Source organism: Protopterus annectens, chromosome 1.part1, assembly GCF_019279795.1.
Source record: "Protopterus annectens isolate FY-2018-M chromosome 1.part1, PAN1.0, whole genome shotgun sequence".
NCBI classification, from domain to species: domain Eukaryota; kingdom Metazoa; phylum Chordata; order Ceratodontiformes; family Protopteridae; genus Protopterus; species Protopterus annectens.
In genome coordinates, this window is record NC_056726.1 from 447,595,286 (window position 1) to 447,607,329 (window position 12,044).

Sequence of the window (12,044 nt, forward strand, 5' to 3'; positions counted from 1 at the left end):
GGAAAGGAGCCAAAGACAGCATCAACGGCCTAAGCAATGGCATTCAGAACCCATTAGGCCTAGGGGGGGTTATCCCCACAGGCCCTTAGCAGATAGCAAAGAGTCTGCCGTGGTACTCCCTACCCCCTCCCCATTCCCCCCTCCCAGGCTAGGGGGGAGAGGCTGTCACTATTCCAAGGAAACTGGGCTCAGATTACTGTAGACAAGTGGATGCTAAACATTATTTCAAAGAGTTCCAAGCTCAAATTCAAGAAACCTTTGGTTCCCTCGGGCTTCCTAGACATTCCGCCAAAACAAAACAAAAATCCGAGGCATTGACCCAGATAGAGTTACTATGTAACCAGAACTCTGTGGAACCAGTACACTTAGAAGGAAGACGATTCTACTCCAGACTCTTCCTGGTACGCAGAAAAGAAGGTACATGGCAGCTAGTACTAGGCCTGTTAAGACTCATCCAGTTCCTGCAGGTACCAAAATTTAAGGTGCTTCCTTCAAAAACTTTTACCCATGATCTCAATCAGTTCTGTCATAGTTACCCTGGATTTAAAAGATGCATATTTTCATATCTCAAAAGTGGAATCACACAGAGACTTCAGACCAGGAACAAGGCATTATCAATTCTGTGCTCTGCCCTTTGTCTTGTCTTTTGCTCTCAGGGTCCTCACAAAATGTTTCAACCCTATAATAGTCTTCTGCAGAACGAACGGGATCCGTATTTACTCTTCTTTGGACGATTGCCTCATCCAGGCAACAAACCCAGAAGAAATCAAATCAAATCTGCTTTTTACCAAAAACCTTTTAACCACTGTGGGGTTCACCATCAATGCATAGAAATCTCAGACAAACTCCACAAGCAAGGATTGTATTGCTGGTGGCCCTACTGCATTAAGCCCTCCACAAGGCCTTCATACCTCCAGACAAGTCTGCTTTCCTAATCCTGTGCTTCTGACAAGTAATGGTCAGGAATTCCTTCATGGTCGGAGAGCATCCCAGGGCCTTGGGTAACATGGCCTCTTGCAACCTCATGATTCCCCTGGCCAGACTACACATGAGGAAACGTCAGTGGTAGCGCAATAATGTGTGGTCCCAGCATTCATAGCCTCTCACAGTCAAGATAAAGCTGATCCCTTGTTTCAGAAAAGAATTTGCCTAGTAGGCCCAGGCAGGCTTCCTCAGTCCTGTTCTCTCTTTCAGGTTCATCCCCTAGGAGCAAACCCTGACAAAAGATGCATCAGAAATAGCCTGGGAAGGCCCCTTCAGCTGCCTCCTGACTCAAGGAAAGTGGGACTTCAAGTTCAGATATAAACACATACAACTAAAAGAAGTTATGGCAGTCCAAAAAGGCCTGATAGCCTTTCAAAAGGAATGAAAGCCAGTGGTACAAGTAAAGAAGACAGATAACATCACGGTTATATGGTACATAAACAAATGAGGGGGGGCCCACTCTTTATCTGCTTTGCCATCTAGCAGTGGATGTATGGGAAACGGCTCACTCCCTTAGCACAGTACTTGTTGAGGGTATACAGCCAACTGGCAGATCACCTCAGCAGAAGCCTTTCAGACCCCCATGAGTGGAAACTATATTGGAAAGTATTTCTCAATACAGCGAAAAAATGGGGTGTGCCATAGCTCGACTTTTTTTACCACCGAAGAAAATGCTTACCTGAAAAGGTTTTACTCCAAGAACAAAATGAAGTCAGACTGGAGGACAGATGGTTTCTTTTTCACTTGGAAAGAACATTTCCTCTATTCTTTTCCTCCAATATGACTGCTACCCAGGGTATTGCAAAAGATAAGAGAGAAGGGGCCAAGGGTAATACTAATAGCCCTAGATTCGCCCTTCCAGTTCTTGTACACTTTGCTAATCAACCTAACCAGCGTAGAACCATGGCAGCTGCCACAGAGAATGGACCTATTTACACAGGACAGGGGCAAGATTGTACACCCTCACGTGCAGTGTCATTATGGATGATACCCTGATTTCATGGAAGGAATCTCTCCTTGACAAGCAGGTCTTGGATATTCTAAAATAGGCCAGAAAATCTTACTCCACCAAATGAAAGAGTCACCTTTTTGTACAAACAAAAAGCACAAAGCCCTCGTGTAGCTAAAATTCCTTTCATCCTGTCTTACTTGGTGAGCTTTTTTGACAAAGAACTCTCGTACTCCTCCATAAAAATTCTTGCTTTAGCTATTTCAGTCTACCTGCCTTCTGAGCCTCCTCTCTTTTCACACTCCCTTATGAAAGAGTTTCTGAGATGGTTTGTTCATATTAGGCCTCCCAGGAAACCTACAGTTCCACCCTTGGATCTCAGTTTTGTATTGTAGAAACTGACCCTTCCACCCTTTGAACCTGCTCTTTCCACTGAATTAAAATTTTTGACCTGGAAGACTGCTGTCTTACTTGCTATCACCTCGGCCAGAAGAGTTTCTAAGCATCAGGTCCTAATGTGTGTGGAACCCTTCATCATCTTCCACTCAGACAGAGTCTTTTTCAGGATTAACCCTTCCTTTATGCCCAAGGTGATAACAGAGACCTTGATGAGTCAATCCATACATTTGCCTACCTTTTTCCCCAACACCCAGAGCAAAGGGGAAAGGATCTTTCATTCTTTGGATGTACATAAGCAACTGCATTACTATTTAGAGAGCCTAGAATATCAGGAAATCAAACCAACTGTTTGTGACCTTTGCCAGTAGCTATGAGGAGAAACGAGCCTCCAAGCAAACCATGTCCCACTGTATATACATTTGCTCCAACTATCATGGTAAGAAACCCCCTTATGCTGTAAGGACACATCCTACCAGGGCTACTGCTACCTCTACTACATTACTTGAAGGGCTGTCCATTAGGGACATTTTGGAGACAGCAACTTGGTTATCAGGATATACCTTTACCAAACATTACCATATTTCTGTCTTCTCCAAGTCTAGGGCAGGATTTGCCACTGATGTCTTGCAGGAGGGGTTCCTTGCCTCTCCTTAGTTTGCCATCCTACCTTCCTTTCAGCTTTGGGAATCATCCCACAATTTAGGACTGCAGCAGTGAAACACAAAGAACATAGCACAATTGCGTATACTTACCATGAAAGTAGATGTTCGAGTGTATTCAATGTAGCAGTACTCTTTCCCTCCTTCCTTCCCCAAGTCTACTGTGTAGACTGGGACTTTCTCCTTCTCAGTCAGATTAACCCTTCTTTCTACTTATCCTTCTTCCTGAATTACAGGGTCCCAGAACCTTGGCCTCAGGGACAATCTGGGGGGCTTCTGCCTTTAGGGGCAAAAAAAGTACTGAGATCATAGCGCCGGCTGACTTTCCTTGTATCCAAGCATAATGCCATCAGAAAGGCCATCCACCAGCTCCAGAAGGAGGGAAACTATCCTCTTGTAGTCAGACTGACAAAAGGCTTCCATGGCAGGAAATCCCACAAGTTGGGACTACAGCAGTCAATAAAGTCGAACATCTGCATTCATGGTAAGTATGCACAACTGTGCTTTATGGTAAGCACTTTACCCACTTGCACTTTCTCATGTGTAACAGGTCTGGAATGTATGCGCTATTTGAAATCAGGCTTTTTGGATTAACTTTGTTTCCACTGGTATTTTTAACATGTAATTTAAATTATCCCTACAGGCTTTGTTATGTGCAGAGTCTAACAGGACACAAGAGTCCTGTAATAGCTGTCTCAGCAAGTGAAACAACAGGAGATATTGCCACAGTTTGTGACTCAGGTAGGACTACATATTTAATTGAGAATACAAAGACAGTTTGCAGAGTTAAATTGTGAAATTAGAGTTCACATTAAAGTATTGGAAATCTCTCCATAAGAGTACTTGCTTTCCATCCAGGAGCTATTTAGGAATTTTCTTTACTAAAGATTGTTTATCCTTGTTTAGACTTGACACTGTGTGTTTTTATTTATTTATTTTTTGTTTTTGCGATGCATGCATTTGTTTTTGCAGTAATGTGTCAAACTGAACTGGTTGCTCTGTGTTCATTGACTGCCTTACATTAATATGAAGCATATTTCAGCAGCAAGCAGTATTTGTTAGTGTGTATGTATGTATGTACATCTGCTCATGTACGAGTCTGAGGTGCGCACACACACACACACACACACACACACACACACACATATATATATATTATTTATATATATATACACACACACACACACACACACACACACACACATACACACTGGATATAAAACGTTTACACACCCCTGTTAAAATGCCAGGTTTTTGTGATATAAAAAAAATGAGACCACAATAAATCCTTTTCCCCCCTTTAATGTGACCTATAACCTGTACAGTTCAATTGAAAAACAAATCTTTTAGGGGAAAAATATATAAAAAATAAAAAAATGTACAATATGCTGGTTGCATAAGTGTTCACACCCTTAAACCAATACTTTGTTGTGTGTGCACACCCTTAAACTAATACTTTGGTGAAGCACCTTTTGATTTAATTACAGCATTCAGTCTTCTTGGGTACACACCTGTCATCAATTAAAGAGGTCATGGCCTCAAGCTAAATGCCAAAAAATGCATAGTCATCCCGTTTGGGAAAAACAAAACACCCACGAATTACCACATAGGTGGCAGCCCCCTTAATACAGAAGAGGTAATAAGAGATCTGGGGACCCAGGTAGATAGTAATCTCTCCTTTGACAATCATATTGCCAAAGTAGTTAGGAAATCCTTCTATGTGGCCCATCTAATTACTAAAGGGTTCGCATCTAGAAAAACAGGTTATAGTGCCCCTCTACTCGTCACTCATTAGACCCATCATAGAGTACAATGTCCCATTTGGGATGTACCTCACAAGACACTTCCAACAGCTGGAAAGACCACAAAAGTACTTCACCAAAAGGATTACTGGTCTCAAACATATGTCCTATGCGGCCCGACTGAAAAAACTCCAGCTGTATCTCAGTGGCATATTGCTTTCTCAGAGGTGATCTTTGCCTGACTTACAAAGCCATGTCCAACTCAGAATTGATGGACATGCTCCACCTAAAGAAATCCAAGTCACTGCGAGTCACGCGGTCGAGTGAGCTAAACCTCACCACAACAATAAATAGAACATGCTGGAGGGATAAATTCCTGTCACAGAGACTCCCCATGCTTTGGAACAAAATTCCAAATTACATCAGTCAGAGCCCCTCACTAACACTCTTCAAGAGAAACCTTGACGAGTGGATGGGTAACAGAAAATACACCCCTGGGATCATTTCATTGGCTCTACTTGACAGAGGATCAGTTAATTAATCAATGGGTCAGCAAAAGCCAACACACACTGGCTAGGCTTATAAACGCCCTCAGGCAGATAGCCTATGAACCCTAATTAACCCCAAATAAAGTTCAGCTGTCCTGTTAGGATTTTCCTGACATTTACTCATTTGCCTGTTACAGCAAAAGCTATGGTTCACAGAGAGCTTACATAGCATCAAAGAGATCTCATTGTTGAAAGGTATCACTCAGGAGAAGGGTACAAAAAAATTTCACAGCATTTGATATACAATGGAACTCAGTGAAGACAGTCATCAAAAAGTGGAGAAAATATAGGACAACAGTGATGTTGCAAAGAACTGAACATCCTTCCAAAATTGATGAAAAGACAAGACGAAAACTGGTCAGGGAGGTTGCCATGAAGGAGCTGCAAGAAATTCTGGCAAGTAATGGTCGTGTACTACTTGTGACAAAAAAACTCCCATATTCTCCATATGTCTGGACTATGGGGTAGGGTTGCAAGACGGAAGCCTTTTCTTACACTGAAAAACATCCAGGCCTGGCTAAAATTTGCAAAACAATACATCAGGTCTCCAAAAACATGTGGGAAAATGTGTTATAGTCTGATGAGACCAAGGCTGTACTTTTTGGCCACAACTCCAAAAGGTACATTTGGCGCAAAAACACTTTGCATCACCAAAGGAACACCATCCTCACGGTGAAACATGGTGGCGCCAATATCATGCTTTGGGGTTGCTTTTCTCCTGCTGGATCTGGGGCTTTAGTCAGGGTGGAGGGAATTATGAACATTTCCAAACACCAGTCACTTTTGGCCCAAAACCTTCAGTCTTCTGCTAGAAAGATGAAGAGGAATTTAACCTTTCAACACAACAATGACCCCAAGCATACATACAAATCAACAAAAGAATGGCTTCACCAGAAGAAAATTCAAGTTTTGGAATGGCCTAGCCAGAGCCCAGGCCTAAATCCAATAGAAAATCTCTGGGGTGACATGAAGAGGGCAGTGCACAAGAGATACCCTTGCAATCTGATAGATTTGGAGCGCTTTTGCAAGGAAGAGTTGGCAAATATTGCCAGGACAAGATGTGACAGCTCCTAATTTTTAGTCATCTGCAAATTTAGTCAGCTAGTGGCCATTGACATTGGCCTTGACTTCATAGAAGTAAATGCCAAAAAGGAGCAGTCCCAGGAATGATCCCTATGTGATGTCACTTGTGAATGGTCTCTTTGCAGAGGTGGACTCCCCAATTCTATCTTCGTAGGTCCTGTCTGTGAGCTAGGTGGTTATCTGCTGAGTAACGTAAGGGTTTGTACCTAACCTCTTAAGTTTGTCAACATTGCCTGAGTGGGGAATTGTGTCAAATGCATTGGCCAGGTCAAGGTGCGCAATGTGAACCATTTTTCCCTCATCCATTGCTTTGGTGAACATCTCAAAGAAAATCACCAGGTTGACTAGGCATGACCTGCCCTTAATGAAACCAGTTGGGTTGGGTCAAGTTTCTGGAGGTTTCTTGTGTCATTATTGATCATGTTCATAATAATTCTTTCCATGGCTTTGCCTATGAGACTGAGGGCCAAAATATCTTCAAATGCAAAGGCCAGCACTGGTCCTGAATTTCGAACCAGCTAAGATTATGCTTCAGGTGCAGTAAGTCCATTAAAAAGCTCTGAAGTACATTTTGGTAGACAGTCCCAAAAGGTTGCATCCTCCCTTAAGAACAGAGGAGAGTTCAAAAGTAGCACTGATGTATTCGCCAAAGAACATGGTAATGCAGGAGCTCACTGTCTTGCAGGAGCAAACAGTATTGCTTCTAGGAGTGGACCAGTTTCGGTCTTCTATTAAAAAAAAAAATATATATATATATATATATATATATATATATATATATATATATGGTTTCCTATGAAACCGTCGAAGTAACATTACATCGACTCTCGGAACATCGAGACTACTACATCGAAAGCTGAAATCAGCGAAAACGAAAACCGTCGAGTTCCAACATATCGAAAATGAAAAGGAAACACGCCTATTTATGTGTCATGGTAATACATGTTCCGTAAACTCGATGTTCTCTAACTCGACAGTTTTCGTTTTTGCTGATTTCAGCTTTCGATGTAGTAGTCTCGATGTTCCGAGAGTCGATGTAATGTTACTTCGACGGTTTCATAGGAAACCATATATATATATAGTGGCCTCTTTTTAGGGGAGACTTGAAGTGGTATTTATACTACTGTGGAAATTTGGCTAGAGAGACAAGGGACTTTCCCCAACTCTTCGTACAGGGACATACTTTGCAGATGCATTTCCTGTTTCTGTTCCAAGCATGAAACTGACTTGGAAAAACGGGGAGGCAAATGTAATGCAGTGAGGTATCGAAGTGCGAATGACTGATAGCAATGGTACAAGGGTGAGTGTGACAATGGATGGAAACAAGGAGGAAGAATTACGTTGCAAGGAGCATAACAAAGCAGTTGTTGAATTGGATAATGCCATAGAACCTTATCAAGAGATTGATCATGGAAGGAAGGATGATTTTTCAGCTTGTGACACAGAGCAGATATTTCAGGAAAATCTTTTCAGTGAAGCGGTAGCAGCACAAAATGTGTTGAAAAACCCTCTAGTCAGGAGGATTGCAGGATGTTTAACTAAAGGAATTGATCAACCAGAGTGAACCAAAGAGTGTAGTGATGGCTTCATGAGGTGAAATTATGGAGAAGATGCAAGAAGAGGAGGTTGCTGAGGCCATGGTAAGAAAGAAATCCTACGCACAGACGGTGAAAGGTGAAGAGAGAAAGAAGTGAAGCAAGCAGTAAGAAAGAGAAAGGACTCGAATGGTATGAAGTATAGAACACTGTAATTGCACCCCTGGGTGTTTCACCCAAAAAGGTAAGAGCTGTTATTCTTATTAATAAAGAAACATACTGTGATATATTCTTTGAAACAGAACAGTATATGGAGAAGTTTTTAGAATGATTTTTGTGTCTTTCGGCTTATCCCGGTTAGGGGTCGCCACAGCGGAACTCCGGTCCGCTAATGTTTGGTAGTGGATTTTTACATGCGGAGTTACCAGCCCTGATGCACAACCTTCAACGAAGGCATGCCCATTCACGCATGCCTCCACACAGAAGATGCTCTAGCTGAGAATGGAATGGGACAACATCTTGCTGTGAGGCGACACCACTACCGCGGGACTGGAGAAGTTTTTTAGAATTATATGAACAAAAAAAGAACTGTAATCCTTGGAGTGAGTATGTGGTGCAGACGTTTCATAGAGAAGCCCAAAACAGTCTTGATACAATTTAGAAAGGAAATCAAAAAAGATAAATTGAAAGAATATTTAAAGACTATATGTAAAAATGTTATGGAGACAACAGAAGTATATGATGACTGAAGTTAGTAGACTGGGGTTTGGGAATATGGGATTATTTTGAAAATGGAAAATGGAAATGCTGTACATATTCTGAGCGTGATTAATATGATTGTTAATGGGGGATTTATTAAATATAGAGGGCAGCCAAAAACATTTTTTTTCTGTGGAAAAAATAATCACTTGATTAATGACGAAAATGTTTTATTTGTGGCAAAACAGGGCACTAATTATGAACAGCTGCTTAACAAAATTAACTCCTTCGATAAAAGCTGGAGGAGTCCAAAAAGAAGAAATTATTGCGTGACGTAAATGATTTTGCCTTAGGCCATATCTTCTCATGGCCGAAGATCACAGATAAAACCAAAGGGGTATCTAACTATCAATACAATAGTAAAAATAACTTGTTGGATACGCTGGACACTTTTGAACAAATATCATCTGCTCCGATGAATGTTGAGGCAACCGTTACGATTGACCAATCGGAAGATTCAATGACGGCGACACCCACAGACGTATTACACTTTGATATGAATGCGTCTAAGGCAGAAACGTATGCTGGAGTTACCAAAGAGAAGGGCCAACATCCACGAGGAAAATTACAGCAAACAACGCTTAAGCGTTTCCAATTGACACAAGCAGAGGTGATACCAGAACGAACTTTTTTAAGGAACAGAACAGCTTCTACGAGCGCACGAACACCTATCAAAAGAAAAAGCAACAGCCCTTTAGGACACAGCAAGCATGTCCGTCAATAAGACAAGGTACTTTGAATTTATCTAGTTTTACTTTAACAGAAGCGCATTACTCGTTGCTGCAAAAGGGTTTAAACTTCATACCAACGACGACGGATGATGTAGTTAATGTAATAACGGACCTTAAACTATTTATTAGAACAATAACTTTAAAAATGTTATTTGGTAATAAGAGTGTTGCTGATTCAGGATGTAAGAAAAGAAGCACTTTCATAACTAGCAATGTGCCAGTGCTGTTGGCATTTCAAAATTTATGTGAGCAAGAAATTAGAGAGGTATATGATGGCATTTTTAAACGCAATGACACAGTAGTGAATAGGAATTTTAACTTAACCAAGGAAGAATATGAAGCTATGCAAACATTGATTAAACATGGTGACCTTGTAATTAAACCAGCGGATAAGGGTAATGTGACGGTTCTAATGAACAAAGAGAATTATCTAAGTTCAATGGATAATTTATTAAATGATACAACAGCTTTTAGAATCATTAACCAAGAAGATGTTAGAAAAAGTATTAGTACCATTAATATGGCTATTTATGATTTACAATTACAAGAAGATATAGATTTAGATTTATTTAATTTTTTGACAGTACCATGCCCCATTACACCTATGCTGTATGGGGTTCCGAAAATACATAAATCCATAATGGATCCACCTATGAGACCCATAGTCTCAGGTGCAGGTTGGGTCACCGAACCCATATCCATTTATCTTCAGCAACAACTCTATCCATATATGAAAATTTGTAGTACAGTACTAAGGGACACAACTGACTTTTTGATGAAGTTAAGACAGTGGCAACAAACAGCTGAAACACACAAAATGACATATGAAGATGTAATACTAGTAACACTAGACATTACTTCCCTCTTTACAGTAATACCAAATGAGTTTGGCATTGATTCCATACGGGAATTCTTAGTAGAACATACGCCATATGTAGCACGTAAGATAGAAACGATTTGTGCGTTGCTAGAACTGGTGTTAACTAATAATGTATTTATATTTAACCAGCAATTGTATTTACAAATATCGGGTGTAGCTATGGGTACCTCCATAGCGAACACCTATGCGAACTTGGTATTATATGTATGGGAACAAAAGTTCATGTTGAATAAGGATAATAATTTTGTGACTAATATAATATTTTACCAAAGATTTGTCGACGATTGTTTTTTATTATGGAAAGGCACAGAAGAACAATTGAGTTCTTTCCTGGAATATTTGAATGAAAGCACGAATTTTTTAAAATTTAAGATGCAGTTTGCCAGAGATAAAATAGTATTCCTGGATGTTATGTTAGAAAAAACTTTAAATTCTTTTGAAACAAGTATACATCATAAAGAAGTGCACTCAGGACGGTACCTGAATTCTGCCAGCATGCATGCCCCTCATATATTTAAGAGTATAATAGGATCTCAACTCAGTAGAGTTAGTAAGCTAAACACTAATGAAATAATGTTTAAAATACAACTTGATAATACAATACAAGAATTGCTCTCTAGTGGTTATAATAATAGATTAGTTTTAGAACAGAAAAGGAAAATTATAGCCCAGAGACCCACTATATTAAAACCCATATATACAGGAGGCAATATAAATAATGAAGTGAGAGAATGTGACAACAAGGTGAGGTTTGTTACTTCTTTTAATTCTAATACATACTTAATACAAAGAATAATAGAGAAGAACTGGCTCATACTTATGGCATGCGATGAAATAAGAAAAATATTAGATGTGAAACCATATTTCTGTTTTAGAAATATGAGAACAATTAAACAGAGGCTATGTTATAAAGAATTCAATAGATGTATACCTAAGAATATAACTAAATTAGGGACGTTTAAATGTTATAACTGTACATGCTGTGGAGATATTTATGAAGGAACTAGCCACATGTTTAAACATCCTCTAACAAAGAGACATTACCATTTTAATATTAAAGCTACCTGTAATACTACTGCAGTTGTATATATGGCTACGTGCTCCATGTGTTCTTCATTCTATATAGGTAAAACTATAAGAAAATTAAAGAACCGGATAATTGAACACAAGTCCGAGATAAACAGGGCAGTAAGTACAAACTCCCTATATAAGCATATAGCAGAACATGGGGCACAACACAGATTTATGTTTAGAGTTATACACATAGTTGAAAAAACAGAGAGGGGTGGGGATATGAATAACAGACTAGAATTAAAGGAATATGAGTGGATAACTAGACTACAGGCAGATAAAACTCCAGGAATTAATGATATTGTTACATTGAAACCTGTGTTAAAATTTTTACAGCAGAGTAAATTAAAATGATATGTATTTTAAAAGTTTTTATAATACTTGAATGTAATGATCATATGACTTTTGGCTGCAAGTCATGTGACATAGACCCGTACTATATATTCATTGTGATTTTAACACTTAAATGTATGCACTGAAGAAGGGTTCTTTGACCTGAAAGCTTTGCCGTGTTTTATAAACAGTTTATCTTCCAGTTTTTTGTGTGTTTTTGACTGCTTCTCTACTCTTGCAAAACAGGGCATGAACCAGGAAAATGTGACATGAAGTATAAAAAATGTGGGAAAAATGGATGTACATGGGTGGACTGTGAAGAAAATGTAGAAGTTACAGGAAAAGAATGTACACAGGATCAAGTATATTAC

At 39.7% G+C, this 12,044-nt stretch overlaps 1 protein-coding gene across 1 annotated transcript in view; it reads left to right on the forward strand.

Moving 5' to 3' along the window:
- Positions 1–12,044, forward strand: part of LYST (lysosomal trafficking regulator) — a 3,825,950-nt gene that overhangs the window by 3,647,014 nt on the left and 166,892 nt on the right. The window contains exon 49 of the mRNA XM_044075805.1: positions 3,635–3,732. Within this exon, the coding sequence (XP_043931740.1) occupies positions 3,635–3,732 (98 nt within the window). The remainder of the gene's footprint in view (positions 1–3,634; positions 3,733–12,044) is intronic.